Source organism: Phaethon aethereus (genome assembly GCF_964289735.1).
Source record: "Phaethon aethereus genome assembly, chromosome: 5".
Lineage (NCBI taxonomy): Eukaryota > Metazoa > Chordata > Aves > Phaethontiformes > Phaethontidae > Phaethon > Phaethon aethereus.
Genome location: NC_138579.1, coordinates 51,232,050 through 51,248,352, shown reverse-complemented (window position 1 = coordinate 51,248,352; position 16,303 = coordinate 51,232,050). Strand labels below are relative to the sequence as shown.

At 36.0% G+C, this 16,303-nt stretch overlaps 1 protein-coding gene across 1 annotated transcript in view; it reads right to left on the bottom strand.

Moving 5' to 3' along the window:
• The window catches only part of CPT1A (carnitine palmitoyltransferase 1A), a gene marked incomplete at its 5' end in the record, with an annotated part of 30,619 nt that extends 14,531 nt beyond the window's left edge, over positions 1–16,088 (bottom strand). The window contains 11 exons of the mRNA XM_082000556.1: positions 159–264; positions 1,304–1,492; positions 2,618–2,813; positions 7,134–7,221; positions 8,246–8,353; positions 9,015–9,092; positions 9,943–10,080; positions 10,802–10,903; positions 14,102–14,273; positions 14,675–14,814; positions 15,948–16,088. Of these exons, the coding sequence (XP_081856682.1) occupies positions 159–264; positions 1,304–1,492; positions 2,618–2,813; positions 7,134–7,221; positions 8,246–8,353; positions 9,015–9,092; positions 9,943–10,080; positions 10,802–10,903; positions 14,102–14,273; positions 14,675–14,814; positions 15,948–16,088 (1,458 nt within the window). The remainder of the gene's footprint in view (positions 1–158; positions 265–1,303; positions 1,493–2,617; positions 2,814–7,133; positions 7,222–8,245; positions 8,354–9,014; positions 9,093–9,942; positions 10,081–10,801; positions 10,904–14,101; positions 14,274–14,674; positions 14,815–15,947) is intronic.
• Between the last annotated feature and the right edge of the window lie 215 nt (positions 16,089–16,303).

Sequence of the window (16,303 nt, the reverse complement as noted above, 5' to 3'; positions counted from 1 at the left end):
GTTTTTTTTTTTTTTTTTTTTTAAGTTCTATAGTTTTTGTAGACACAGGCCCATAATCACTCATCAGCAATGTGACTGCAAGGGATTGAAAGGAACTGCTGATGTTCAGGACCATATCACATTATCTTCTGCATTAAGGTTTTGTACTAAACACCTACCTCCCACAGGTGTCCAACAATAGGAGCATCTGCCCACGAGTGCTCTGCATTCAGACCCACTCTACCATTTTTGAATACTATAAGAGTGAATGTTTTATCAAACCACCTACAAAAGAAATCAACATTTCTTTATATTTTTGCGCATTTCAAGAGCATTTTTATACTGTAACTTCGTCTCTCAAAAATTCACATTCAAATGCACTAGTTCTTGGCTTCTTTTTTCAAATAATAGTTTATTTAAATAAATAGACATAAATTTGAACCTCATGAAGTTCAACAAAGGCAAGTGCAAGGTCCTGCACCTGGGTCAGGGCAATTCCCATTATCAATAGACTGTGGGATAAATGGATTTAGCAGCCCTGCAGGGAAGGACTTGGGGTACCGGTGAATAAAAAATTGGACCTGAGCTGACAATGTGTGCTTGCAGCCCAGAAATCAAATCATATCCTGGGCTGCATAAGCAGCAGCATGGCCAGCTGGTTGAGGGGAGGCAATTCTCACCCTCTACTCTGCTCTTATGAGGCCCCATGTGGAATATTGCATCCAGTCTTAGGGTTCCCAGTACAAGACAGACATGGTCCAGGAGAGGGTCATGAAAATGGTCAGAGGGCTGTAACGCCTCTCCCATGAAGAAAAGCTGAGACTTAGGGTTGTTCAGTATGAAGAAGAGAAGGCTATGGGACACGTTCTTTCAGCCTTCCAATATATAAAGGTGGCTTATAAGAAAGACTTTTTGCCATGGGCAACAGTTAAAAAGTGAAAGAAGGTAGATTTAGATTTGTCATAAGGGAATGTTTGTGGGTTTTTTTTGTTTTTGTGTGGGTTTTTTTTTTTTTTTTTTTTACGATGAGGGTGGTGAGACACTGGAACAGGTTTCCTAGAGAAGTTGTGGATGCCCCATCATTGGAAGTGTTCAAAGTCAGGTTGGACAGGGCTTTGAGCCACCTTATATAGTGAAATATGTCCCTTCCCATAGCAAGGAGGGTATAGACTAGATGATCTTTGAAAGTCCTTTCCAACCCAAACCATTCTGGGATTCTATGAAATTTATCAGCTTGTAAGTCATTCATTCACATGTATTAGCCACATGAATTAGTGAAATTCTAAAAAAAGAGAAGGCATTCTCCACAGAGTCAATACAGTACCTGTCATAACATCTGCCATGTATTAAGGATTTTGCGTATGCATCCAGTGACCTCACTGGATCTTCTTTCCTGTACCCTTGCTCAATGTCATCCAATGTCACAAAAAATGCTGCTTTTTCAACAGCATCTAGGGACTGTTTGTTCTTTCCATGGCTAAAAAAAGCCTGTCGAGCTTTAGCCCATGGTACTCTGCAAAAAGAATTTCATTTATAGCTAGATTATGTGAATTTGTCAATGTTTTGTCACCCTTAAGATCACTATGAGACATTTCTCCTACTTCCATCAAATTTGAAGCAGCTACTACATTTAAACTACATCAGCAGTGAAAGTTCTGAAAATACATATACAATGTAATCCTAGGAACAAATTCAACATATCACACAGGTACAAAGCTTAATTCTCAGAAAATCAACCTTTCTGTGGCATGCAATACGTATAGCATAGATCATCCACATTTATAACGGAACAAAAGAAAATATCTATTATGTAGAAGAAGAAAAAAGTAAAAATAATGAAAACAATCAACAGATATATTAATAGCCATTGTTGTAACACCTAAATCTAGGAGTCTGGACAATTGTCAATATAAAGTTCCATGGTAAATGCCTGAAACAGATCTAAGTTAGAGAAGTCCTGAGCAATGTAATTTCTGTATGGTTGCACCATGTTTATTTATAAATTTACATGGTTTTCCCAACAAAAAAATATTTCAGTTTGTTTTAAAGTAGAAAGTGAGAAGAAGGAAGGACTCCTACTAAGAAAATTTATTAAAATCCACAGCTCTTTCTCTCCCTTGACCAGAAACAACTAGACAAATTGACCTAAGTTTGTCACAATTTAATTGAATTCAGTGATCGTGCACCTAGAACCAACTGAGTACATACTGCTTTATGTTGTAGGTGCAAGTCATGAATATGGAGTAACAGTTACTGAATTCACATTCTCAGTCTTAATTTTTAAGATATTCTTTAAAATGCCAGTGAACCCCAGAGTTGATATAAAACATATAGTTCAATATGTGTAATACTGTAAAGCTTCCAATTACCAGTCTTATGATTACCACAATTAAACCAAACGTCTCCAGCTATGTATAGGTAATCTGTATACAAGGTTGCCATTGCAAAATGACTTTTAACTTCATGTAGTTACAAGTGACTGAAGAGCTGTTACATGCTAGCAATAAAAAAATCAGTGATCAAGGTATAATAACTGACTGCAGGCTATTTTAAAATTCCAAAGTCAGTATTCAATTAGTATGTTATGCAACTATTTCTAAATATTAAAATTAATTTAAAAAAATAAAAACCACCATACCTATCTCCAGCAGTAAGAGCTGCTAGCTTCTCTTCACCAGCCTGAGGCTCTGAATCATCATCAAGAATTCTCTGCATCTGCTGTTCAATTTCTCGGGGTTTCAACAGTCTACCATCATGGTACAGCCACACTTTAAAGTAACGGCCTTTATGATACACAACAATGTGTTTGCTGTCTTTCACATGCTGGAGGGTATCTAGAATTGCAATCACTTATGTGAAAACAAAGCTTAAGTCTCAAAACACTTATTCACTAAATAACATCAGATGCCTACTGCATGTAATACCAGTTAGCCACAGCTTATTTATTTCAACAAAGTAATAAATAGTGTGGAATAAACCACTCCCCTATGTTATTTCAGCACAAAGATTCCTGTATGAAACAGTCAAATACCTAGATTTGATAATCTTAGATATATAGCACCACCAGTTTCCACACTGGAGGCCAATATCAAGCAACTGAATCTGTATTTCTGTATCTGAAAAGCGAGGACTAGTAGTGTAGTCTGATTAAGCAGTCAGCAAAAGAATATGCTAGACGAGTCTGAGGAAAGATACTTTTAAATCATTTGCATTCAAGTACTACACAACTCACAGTACAGTCTGTAGGGAGTCTTAAGAGAGCCCAAATTTAGTACCATAAGCTTTTGTTCACATTTGTCCTGGCAGATGCAGATTGAATACTCCATCTGTGGCCAAAAAGTGTAGCATTATGGAAGTCAGTGAAGCAGAAACTCAGGCCACAGTTTTTTCCTCATTATTATTTATATGGCTTAATTGGGATAAGCCTGAACTTTGTCATGAGGGCATTGTATCAAACCACAGATGAAGGTTTCTACAGCAGACAGGAAAAGCTCTCAATTGATGAAAACTGTTAATTTAATTCCTTCACTACCCCAGAGAACTGTTATATTCCTATGAAACTGAAAAGACCCATTACCGAGACGGGGAAGAAAGAGGATATCAAAAATGAGGGCTGAGGTTAAAAGTCATGATTCTAAGAGAACTGAGAAACATTGTACCAGGAAGGAGTTCTATACTTTGGGTGATCTCAGCTATTCATAAAGTTTTGGCAGTATGCTCCATCCACCAATCAGAAGCAGTTTTATGCTAATCATGCCTTTCGCTTTCCACTTCACATTTCTGCCAAAGACAGGATGCCTGTGATAAAGTACTAAGATTGGCAGAAGTACAATGGTTTGGGAGGAGAAACCCTACAGAGGGGGGAAAAAGAAGCAGCAAAGCAATCAGCTAGCGAGGCAACTTTTTCTGTAATTCCAACCTGAGTCAGGACACCCCAAGTATTTGTCTCATGTACATGATGTGTCCATAGAAAAAAATAAAACCTCTTGACTGTAAAAAGCAAAAGTGAGTTCATTAGTCATCTACATCAACAACTGACTTCACAACAGCCCTGGCAATTACCTTTCAGACACCTTACTCACAGGCCTAAATATAGATTTATGCACCTGAAGTACATATTTGTTATAATACAAAATCTTTTCTTTTTTCTTGCCAGTCCAAGAAGTTATTTATGTACATCTGCAGATGCATATAACATGCTGCATGGATTTCCTATTTTAAAAAATGGGAATGGAAAGACATAAAGGCTCTTCCCTGCTTAAAAGATGTCATGTTCAATGTATAAACTGTGGGGAGCTGGCCATGGGCTCCATGGCTTGTGAACTGGCTAGGCATTGGTCAGCAGGTGGTGAGCAATTGTATTGTGCATCACTTATTTCGTATATTCTTTTAATATTATTAATTTCTCTTCCCTTGCTTTCCTATTAAGCTGTTTTTATCTCAAACCAAGAGTTCTACTTCCCCCCCCCCCCCCCCCCCCCAATTCTCCTCCCCATCCCACTGGGAGGTGGGAGAGGAAAGGAGTAAGCAAGTGGCTGCGTGGTGCTTAGCTGCGGGTTGGGGTTAAAACACAATAACTCTATAGTGTGTTTTGTTAAAAGACATGAAAATTAAACAACTGCTCAAATGACAGGGTACAATGTTCATTAAGATTTTACCACCAATTAACATAAAGATATGCCATGGAAATTTTTTTTCTTTTAAAAAAAACAATACACTGCTCCTTTAGGAACTGTAACATACGTAAAATACTTAACATATAATTGAAATCAGGGTGCCAGAAATCAAGCTACTCATGAGAATCTGGGAAAAAAATGTCTTTATAACTCACTTATCCGCATACAGAATGACAATAGTAGTTTTTCCTTTAGAAAAAGAGAAACAATGAAAAACTGCAAAAATAAAATGGGAAAAGTGAAGTTCTTAGAAGGAAAATAAGGTAATTTTATGATGCTGACTGTACTTTAATTTGAAAGACACTTTAAGCAGGAGAAACTGAGGAGAACCATTAAGATATACAGGATGTATTTTAATCAGGTGTTAGAATGAGGCACTTTACACATTTGTGCAAAACTCATTTCAGAGTAAGAGAACACCAGTTCCAAAGCTAAGTGCAAACAGTTCATACCTTTTATTTTATTGAGAACCGGGGAGGGGCAAAGGGTAGCACTTTCAGTACTTCAAGCGTTCTAAATAACAATAGCTCATACACTACACTTGTCTAATAGAGATGTTAAAACTTGCTAGTCTACTTAAACTACTAGTTCATGACCAGGGAATAACCACATTAAGAACATGTTTTTCTCCATTTTGCAAATAAAGGAAGCTGAGGCATAGCTGGGAAATAATTCCTCAATAATCTACCAAAGGCCAGGTACAGAACTGAGAGTAAAATCCTTCTCTTACACCTGCACCTACAGCTATATCCACCAGCCAGTGCCACTTCCCCCACTTATCCAACTTCATATAGTACGGCAAAAGTCAGACCTCCAGCAGGGAAGAGTAGGCACATCCCTGTGTCTGTTTAGAAACTCCTGTGTTTTTTATTCTGTAGTTGAGTGGGACTAACATGCTCAAAGGCAGCTTGAAATGTAAGAGTGAGTTACAGATCTCAAAGAAAGTTAAAAAAAAAAATCCTGTCATCAAGTTACAGCCCATATGTACATTCCCTTGCATTCCAAATTCCTAGTAATTGTCCTCTGCATTAATCATGACTGTTAGGATAACTCTGCAAAATGCTGTATTTCATTCTGATGCTGCCACAATGATGCAGTGTGAACTAAGTTCTAAGAGGCTCTTCAGCTTATAACCAGATCAGAGAAACCTAGATAATAGCTTAAGCTGTTGTGGAAAGCACAACAACATAAGTCTGCACTCAAATCTGCTGTGAAATTATTTGTTTGCTTCTCCAAGAATGATAAAATGGATAGCAACATTTTCTTCCACCTGTTGACTATAATTATTAGTATTTTTAGATGCAATCTGCCTATTTTTACAGTGACAACACTCCGGGAAAAACAAACGAACAACAACAAAGTCACTTTAATGTTAAGATCATAAAAACCAGCTTCAGCCTGGAAAATTTAGGATAAGCTGATGGAGACCTTTGGAGGCTACCTTGGGGAGAAACACATGATGAACCTTTAGAACATACATTATCTTTAGAAAAATAACACCATATGGAGAAAAATCAGCCTCAAGATCTTGGATGATATATTGACCATGAAAAAAAATAATATATTTTAATGTTGAGATGCAACAAGAAACAAGGTTTGCCATTGACTAATGTGAAATGCTACTATGTCTGTAGGCAGTGTTATGGAATGCATGCAGTGAAAGCATATGTACATCTACAGTAAGAAAGTATATATGAATTGTCACTTATAGATAATTTTTTTTTTTTTAACTGAGCTAACGTGATGGCTTGTGATCATGAAAACATATCCCTAGTCTCCCACAATAAGCAGAAGTTGCAGGAACAGACTCAGGTGAAAATGACCTTGCTGTGAGTCAACAGGTATGCCCCTCTATGCAACATTAAAATGTGAAAACTTAGTTACTCATAGCTTAGAATAATCAGACCATTGCTGGTAGGTAGGGCAGGGCAGGAACTAACAAAACCCAGAATATATAATTTTGTAATGTATTAAAGAGAAAGTTTTGGACACAGTCCTTACTACAGGCGATTTCACTTCACTGATGACCTGACATCTTACAGTGCATACAAAAGGTCAAGGTAACAATGACATTGAAGGAAAAAGAGAAAGTCAAGAAAGCAAAAGATTTTAAAATGGTTTAGATAAGAGAATACAACTTTTACAAAGATAAAAACATGGATGTCAAGAATCCTGAAAGAGTAGATTGGAGAAAAGTAGAGGTTATTTATAAATTAAAAACATAGGGTAGACAACAGTTTCTTGAAGTTAGTTTTTAATGTAAGTAAAGGAAGAGACCAAAAACACTGAACTTTCAAAATCACCCCTAAAGGGAAGTAATCTATACACTCTATAGCAATTCATTACTTCCTGAGTATCAGAACACAGTACTGGTATGCCCTTGTGTGTCAGATCCTTATCTGTGGAAAAAAGGATTTTAGCAGAAAATACCCCCAAAACTGAAGTCCATGTTTATTCTCCTTGGCTGGTCCTGCTTACCTGATTCCTCTCCTGGGATACGGGAGGTATTAAACATCCGTTCCCACTGAGCTGAGCAGAGTGGAACAGTAGATCCCATCAGAAGAATCTGTGTCATGAATGTACATTAAAATGTAATTTGGCATATAAAATTTGCAAATTGTAAAGGAAGGAAAAAACAGGATCTGGTTAAAGACAGGCTGTAGAACAGCAAGATTTATAATATATCAACTCAAGGTTCCACCCCTCTTCTGTTCATGGTCTTTTCTCGAACTACATGTGGAAGACTCCACTGACGTTCTAATAGCTGCATTTTTTTCTCTCCTACCTAAAGCTCACCCTTCAGGAGGTGAAGCTAGCTAGCACCTGAAATCCAAAGAGCTCTCAATAGCTGGTCTAGATGCAAAACTTACACATGCAGCATGCATTACCCCTTAATTTCTTATTTTAAAGCTATTTCTGGCTGTGTAGGAACAAAAGGTCACATTTCTTAGATTTGCAGTTACATACAATTAATAACATCCCTGCCATGACCTTCAACAAAACTACTTAATTGTTTACACAATATTTGTTTGCTACAACACACTTCCACTGGACAGAAGAGAAATTCAGAATGGGATTCACTTTGCCTATCTTTGCTACCTAGAAATTAGTGCAACATAGGATTTTATCATCATCTATACTTAGGCTGACACTGGCCCACTCTTGGCCTCAAGGTCCAGTCCTTTGTCCCAGTCACCCCTTGTGCTCACACTACATGATACCACAGACTCTTCAGACTTCAGTGGCTCAAAAGTACCACTACATGCTTAGCACATACCAATAACATGTTATATGGAAAACTTAAGATATGCAAGTACAAGCCTCTATTTGTCTTTTGAGCAAATACATATGTTAATTTCGAATACTGCAATTAGTTGGCATGACAGAATCCTGAATTTTTGGTAGTTAATATTTTCTGCCCACGTGCAATTCAAGTGATAACCAAAATGTTTGAGACCACAAATTTAGTTACATCTTACATGTAGTTCTGACAACAAGACATTCCTCTCCTCTCCCATTCTGAAAATTGATCAACTTCTTACAGACTGTGCTGGAAAAAGATCAACACCCATTTAAACTGGTATACATACCGGCTTTATTTCTTGTCTGTCCAGTTTTTTCCGATAGAGCAGGATGGCATGGATAACATTACCGGCTCTAGCTGCCTGTAGGCTTGTGGGAGATAAATAAAGGAAGTCCTGTACAGTACATAAGAATTGTAAGTTAATGATTACAAGGCTATATTTAAAAAAAAAAAACAAACTGATAGTACTTCTCATCCACATTCTTAAAGTTTATTCTGGTCAATATGGAAAAGGCTTTAAAACATAGCGCAGTGAGTTGATGACTTGAAACTCAAATTTCTTCAAACAGTCACAGTCTCCTTAAACAGCATCAGTCCTAAAACATACATGACAACTGTTAATCTTCCCAGTAGAAAAGGCAATGTTACTTAAAACTTGAATCCAAGACTGCCATATTTCCTCTTGTGGCTTTTAATTTTAGGGTCTTTTACAACTTTACTTCCTGTATAGACATTTGCGAATATGAGCAGACACCTTGTTGAATTGTGTTACCCATTAAGATTTACGCGGAGCTTCTGAAAGACTGCTTGTTGCAGTAAGCACAAAACTGTATGTCATTACTGCATGAGTTTGCCTAAGTGGCAGATGTGCTAAGTTTATTAGTAAGACTGTACTTGAAGGCATTGGCTGCAGGTTATACTAAAAGAAAGGAAAACAAAGGTCAGATATTCAGTGGCAATGGATTTCTAAACAGAAAGATATCACAAAATAAGAGACCTGGCAGAATTTTTACAACGCTTCTTTGACACATAAGGTGTTTACAGTATTTACCTACCATTGCAAAATAGTTACTATTAACCATAATCGGTCCACGTCCTCTAAGGTAGATATATTCTTCCCACCAATCACTAACCTGCAGCAGGAAGGAAAACAAAAGCAGTAAAATCTCATAACTTCCACAGTTTGTGTCGTCTGTGTTAATGACTCCTCAACACATTCCATATAGAAGCAGGAAGGGAACTGCTAGCTTGTCCCCCTACTTAAAAGACAAAAGAAAACCCAAACTAATTTGTGTTAAACTTCAGGGAAAACAGCAGTGAGAGAATTAAATTAAATTCAGCTGTAGCTCTCTGAGACACTTCTGAAGAAGCCATCATCTTCAGATAATATTTAAAATGTATCAGAGCTCCTGAATATTTTGCAGACTTTTCCCAGACACTAGCTCAGCTTAGGCTACTGGGTACAGCTAGATGTTAGATAATTTATCAGGAAGGAATATTACCGTTCTCACTATGATGTTTGGGTTTTCTTTTTGGTTAAATAAATAAATAAATAAATAGTTACAATTCTTTATTTCTTTTCCGTGTGCTTTAGCTGCTCTATATAAAGAAGTTGTCCTTCATCATTCTCCTAAACTACCTGAGTAGCCCGACCCATTGCTAAATTATCAAGATTAACAAGCCAATAAACAGATGTCAGAAGCTATCATAACAGCAAAAGCTAAATCACCTGTTCCAGAATAACAAATATAAAATGAGGATTCATTCTTTCAAGTTCCATTCACCACACTGTTTGTTTACCAAATCACACAAATTATTTCTTTGTAAATCAGGTTGTTTCCAATGCATTTTACAAAAATATTAGGTAGTTTCAATTGCCTTCTTTTACATTTAAGAAAGAATGAAAGTTAAGCCAAAAAAGGCAACAGGGAACAAATAAAGCTATGCCATTTGAACGATTGCACCTCCTATTTATCTACTCACATAGTTTGTGGCCCACCAGGATTTTAACTTCAAATACCACTGAAGCCTTGGTCCTAAATTAAATGCAAAATCTTTGGCAAGACCCTCCATTCTTCTGAACTCTTCGTCATCCATAAGTGGCCGAACTGATTCCAGATACTAGAAGACAGAAAAAGAATCATCATCAGTATAGTAACTAATACGTAGCTTCTCACCATTTCTACACAAAGCATTTGAACAGTAGACAAAGGACTAGACAAAGTGGACTCAGTTCATAAGTTTGCAAATACTATGTTGTTTAAATAAGAGCATACACTCTTCTACACATCTGCCTGCAAAGTACAAAAATTATATCTTTTTCCAAACATTTGTCCGCAAATCACAAGTGGAAGAGGTTACTTTTCTAAAGATACATTTTACGCTCAAAAGGGGAAGACATACTGCTTCTTCAGTATCAAGCAGAGATATTTTCTTAATCTCTAAAAAAAAAAAATCAAACCTTCAGTTTCTGCGACATACTGTCCTAGTTAACACACTTTGCTATAAGGTTTCGTGTCATAAAACACACATTTATATGTTCAAGCTGTGGAAGATAACAAAACATGTTTGAAGAGCCCTGGAAATCACACTTCATTGCATAGTCTTATATCAACAGATATCACATGTTCCAATATGAATTATGCCAGCTTCAAATTGTCACCAGTTTCAGTGGTTTGTCATACCCTTTATTTTAATTTCTATACAGAAGTTTTAATTCATTACACCGTATTAATATCATCATGCAATACTTTTATAAGGCATGGCAAAAAAAAAAACTCACAAGGGCATCTAAATATAGATCCAATGTTACTGAAGAAAATGAATTAGTTAATGTACACACCCTATTGACCGTGTCTTTAACAGCTGGAACTGGCAATCGTGGTAAAGATGTCTGGAAACTGTATAACATAGGTTTACGTCCTGAGAAGAGTTTTACGAGTGCCTGAAGAAAAACAAAAGCAAAATACACACCTCAAATTATTAGGTTCAACAAAAGAAAAATGACAGAGTAAAATGCAATGTAACTCATAGTTCTGTTCACTGGCAAATTATACTGTACTAAATTTCGCAAACTGTCATATTTATCACGTATTTTTCACAAATTAAAAAAAAGGCACTGACATTAACTTTCTAACATGTCAGTGGAAGAAAAAGGTGGCCATAACCATTCCTGACTTTCCAGACAATCTTCTGGTCATTAGGCAATATTATTGTTTATGAATGGAATACCTTGATCTCAACAGAAAATACAGACAGTTATTTAGCACTTCTTTCCTTCATACATTTCCCTCTGTAAAGATTAAAGGACCAAGTCTACCAATTGCTCTTTTACTATATAGTAGATACTACAAAAATATCTATATTGTGCTTCAAAACAGGAATCATTACCAAGCCCATCACTCAGCTAAGGATCCTAGATAACTATAGCCACCTTTAAAAATAATAATTATGCTTTGGAGTAATGGTTTAATATCTTTCAAAATTATAGCTCAACATCAGTAATAGTGTTGATGTTACAAGGAGTTCTTCAAGCATGAGTCTATATCAGGTAGTCTACTGCACGATTTGCACATACCAAATTGTGCAAGCATGACAGTGACATACTTAGTGCTTATGTTACAAAAAACAACAACGATGAAACAAAAGATGACAGAGATTACATTTCCCATCTTAGCGTCAGATATTACAGCATCTCCTGTTTTCCATGGGAGACTGAAGACAGAAGCAGCATTTCTGACTATGACTACTTCTCAGCTGTGACCTGCACTAGGCTGAAAGTCTAAATGATGCAACTTCTAGGCTACTCATGAAAGGATTTTGACATTATCGCCCTATTTCAGCATGAAAGTAAGGTCAAGTATTACACCAACAATCCAGTGGAACCTTTATTGTCAAAAGTTCAATCTTGGTCCAACATATTATACCATATACTGCATACAGGCCAACAGACTAAAAACAGAAGAAAAAAAGATGATGTATTTCACTGCTAAATTCCTAGAACTTCTCCTTTCTATCCCCTCTCAACTGACAAAACTACTTGTTAAAATGTAGAGTTTTTCTCTACTCTCTCAATTTCCTTGGTCAGCACAGCTAGAGGAGGTAGTATTAGGCAGCGCAAAACTACTAATAACTGCAAAGACATCCCTGCAAATGGACACTTATCAGAGAGTTGTTAGATATATATGGATGCACCACAGTGATCAGCCCAATGAAATCTAGTTGTTCTTCGTGACAACATAAATTTGAAGTCAGGTGAGGAAAAAGCTCAGCTTTTCATGAGAAAAATCTAATTCCATATGTGAAGACAATTTTATTCCAGAACTCTTAAGCCAGGAAAGGCTGAAATTACTTTCAGACAGACAGTACCTGCTCAGCTGACAAAACCAAACACATTTCACAGTATTTATCTGTTAAGTAAACTTGTAGGTAGAGATTTCATATTAAAGACCATTAAAGTGATCTGACAGACACACATACTTAATTATATCTGATTTCATATGCAGGCACAGCACATAATCTCATTCTAGCATGCGTTGCATCTGTTCACAGATTATTATTATTTTTTAAAACTGCAACTAATACTTGGATTTTTCCCCTAATCCTGGTAGAGGAAATTGGACTTTAAAAGATGAAATATGTTCATTAAAAGTGCCACCAAACTTCCAACCAGCCTGTAAGTCACTTTGTACTGTGACTGAAATCAGAGCTCAGGTTTTTGATCTGCATGACTTTGAACAGATGACAGTATATTCATGATAGCATTTTTCATGTTGTTAATTAGCATGAAAAAAGCTAAAGTAAAAAAAAAAAAACAGGAAAATGACACAATATTAAAGGATAATAAAAATCAAGAAAGCTAAGGTAGTTGGTACTGTTTTAGTAGCGAAACCAGTCTTCTCTTTTGTTGGGACTAGCTAAAGAAAGAATAAAGTGTTAAAATAGAGCTTCATATTAAGTATGGATGAGACACTGTTGGGCATACACCTTTTTAGTGTGCTGTATTTTAAAACATACAATACACAATAAAAAACATATGCAACATATACAATAGACAAAAATATATAAATACAATACACAACAAAGCATGGTAAGTAGCATTACAGTTCATAATGTTTAAGATTGATAAGGTAAGCTTAACAGCTTTAAAATATCTATCTGGTAGGACATGCTGAAAACCCAGACAGCAATTGATAGAAAGCCTTACCATTCAGAGCCTGTACTGTACAAATTTGAGTCATGAGGCTCCTGATACTCCTTCCAGGAGAAACTGTCAATTAGAAATTTCATTTGTAACAGGTGAACATTAAATTCTATTTTAGTGTACCCTTCTGGATACCTGTTCTTGGAACATATTTCATAATAAATCATGTGTTGTTAGTCTAACACACATCAGTTAATTTTTGAGGCTGCAGAGACTAATTTTATTGTTGTAGGCCACAAGTTATTTCTACAATAGTGACAAAAGTGAGTTAAAGCAACCAAGTCCAAGTAACAAAAATCCACTTAATCCCTTGAAGCAACTATATGTACATTTCCTTACTCCATACCTATCACATCCTTTAAGGATCTTTTCCCAAAGTACCACAATATTCAACAGGAACCAGATTACAATCATCTTATCCTTATGTGAAAACTGCATACCAAGCTACCTACCTTATGCTTTTTCTCTAACTCATTTTGGAGACATACCACTAAATCAGTTGAAAGGATATTCAACATTATTGTCTTCAAGCATTAGATTAATTTTAGAATGGATGACTAGAAATCTTAACATTTCAACAAAGAATTATGGTAGCACTTTATGGGGAGGAGAAGATTCTTCGGTGCTGCAGCCCAAGTTCTTTAAGCTGTACTTGCACATAGAAAAAAAGTAGGTATTTGAGTCACACAGTGCCAAGTTGTTGGCAAATTTAGAAGTTATTCTTGAAGTATTTACTCTTCCTTCTACAAGGCAATCCTGAATAGTTTAATTATAGCATCAGAAAGATGACAGTAATTAGTAGAAACATCTACCTAACAGCCTCCTGTCCCACAATACAGAAAACACAAGCAAGGAAAAACCTACAAAATTTTCTCTTATATGGCTTTGAATACAGATCAGATAGAAGTTAAGATGAAACAGAAGACAACACATCCTTACCATCCAAAACTTGGTGCCTGCAGAAAGTTTGCCGTGTTCAGCGAACATCCAACCGTGATAGGAAAGCAGCATTTTTAGAGAGTAGCGCATTGTGACAATAAGGGCAACCCAAAGCCCTGTGCCAAAAAGTATTCCACTCACGATGTTCTGTGTTTGGTTTGACATATATCCACTATTTAAAATAAAAGCCAGCATGTGCCAGTTAATGTCAGTTTAATTTTTAAAGAGAACCAAATATGCAAACCTAAGTCTAATGGTATTACAAGCAGGCATTACACAAGCTTCATGCCTGTTAAGCACTTTTTCATAAAGTCCTTTCCAAACACCCTCTCATGCAGCAAGATCAGAGGCCACAGAAGTTGCCAAATGTGCTTCCCAAATACTCAGAAAACAACGTAGTAATACTGGTATACAACCTACCCATTTCATACCTTCAACACATCTGCTTATTGAGCTTACTCTGTCACAAACATAATGTTCAAAAACTGATACATTTTCACAGGATTAGCTTTAGGAGTAGCTACAATGAAACTGGTTTTCTTTAGCGGAACAGTAACTTTTCAGTCTACTTACGTTGTATCAAGTGTTCGGTTGATTTTAGCTATTATTCCTAAAGAAGGATCAATTTTGGCGTACATTGTTGACATCACACCCACAACTACAATAAGCCAGCTAGATGGGCTAGCAGGATAAACGCCAGTGATAATTCCATTCTGGAAAGAAAAGCCTTCACATAATTTTTTCATACCAAAGTGGTTGACTTCATATTACCGTGTAAAGAAACCAAAATCAACACATTTAAGTCATTTAGTTTTAAACAATAAGTTAAAATTATAAAACATTTTATTACATATGCTTAACTCAGGAGCAGGGAATGCATTTAGTTAAGTTTGACTGCTACAGAAAATTATCATAATTACATCAAGAATTAAATGAACTTTTAAGTTCTTTTGTAGACAACACTGATCCTGCTGTGTTACTTAAAATTACTAAAGTCTTTAGTCTTTTTTTTAGTCTTACTAAAAATACTGAAATTATCAAACAACTTTGGAAAAAATGACACTTCAGTAATTCCCCATTTACACTGAGTTAGGTCTCTCTAAATGAACACATGGCAAAAATATTTGACTGAACAAGACACTGAAAACTGGAATCAAGGTTTTTTTATATCATTCATTTAAACAGTCCTTCTCACAGCTTTTTAAGAAGATTTTAAGGCTACTGTTAAAAATGTTTTTGAAAGAGTTGTTGAAGCTAGCCTGCATCTTAACTAGTTTGCTACTAATAAAATAGATACTTACCATTTATAATCCCATGAACAAAACAATAAATTCACAAGAATCTGTATAAAATACCTCATCAGAAACATTATTTAGCATAACTTGTACAAGACAGATGTTCAGGTAACTTTTTAAAAGCAGCAAACATGCTCTTTAATTTGAAAATTTAATTTTGGCAAAGAATACATAAAATTTAAGAGTGTAGTCTTGTACCTCTAAGTAATATGACACTGAAAAATCACAATATTTCTGACATGCTAAAAGATTAAATAACTACATGATGTATTATGAACAGAGTGAAGTAAACTAAAGCTATTGTTAATTTCTACATCTGTTTCACCTTGCTTCTATAGAAAAAACAGAGAGATGTACCCTTTCAGTCTTTACAGCATCACCCAGTGCTACCTTCCTTGATATCCCCTGTCTGAACTAAAACCCACACAAGTCTTTCACAATAAGGAAATTTATTAGGCAAAAAAAATAAGTTTTGCCTAAACAAAACTTCAATAAAGCTATAAAACATTAAACAACCCTCAAGTTTGGTGGACTTGACTAATCTGAAACACCTTGAATCTGATGAACTTTTTCTTCCATGAATGGACACCAGATAGATAAATTTGCTTGAGTGCCTCATGGCTCATTCGCAGGTCAATCCCATCTGGAGTTACTGTAAATTGAAAAGCTACTGCTTGATGAGCTTCCGCCATCTTCAGAGAGAGTTCTGTGAAAAAGCAAAGTTCAAAAATTATTTCCTTTTTTTCAAAGGAATTAGGAGCTAGTCTATTTCTAGCAAGATATCTTCTACATGGTAATTTTGGGAAATATTTCAAAGTATGACACATTTACATACAGTACTTGCCTCTTCCTTAACACACTATGCTTGCCCTTCAGTCTGAGTGTCCAGTATGTTAACTAAGGAACC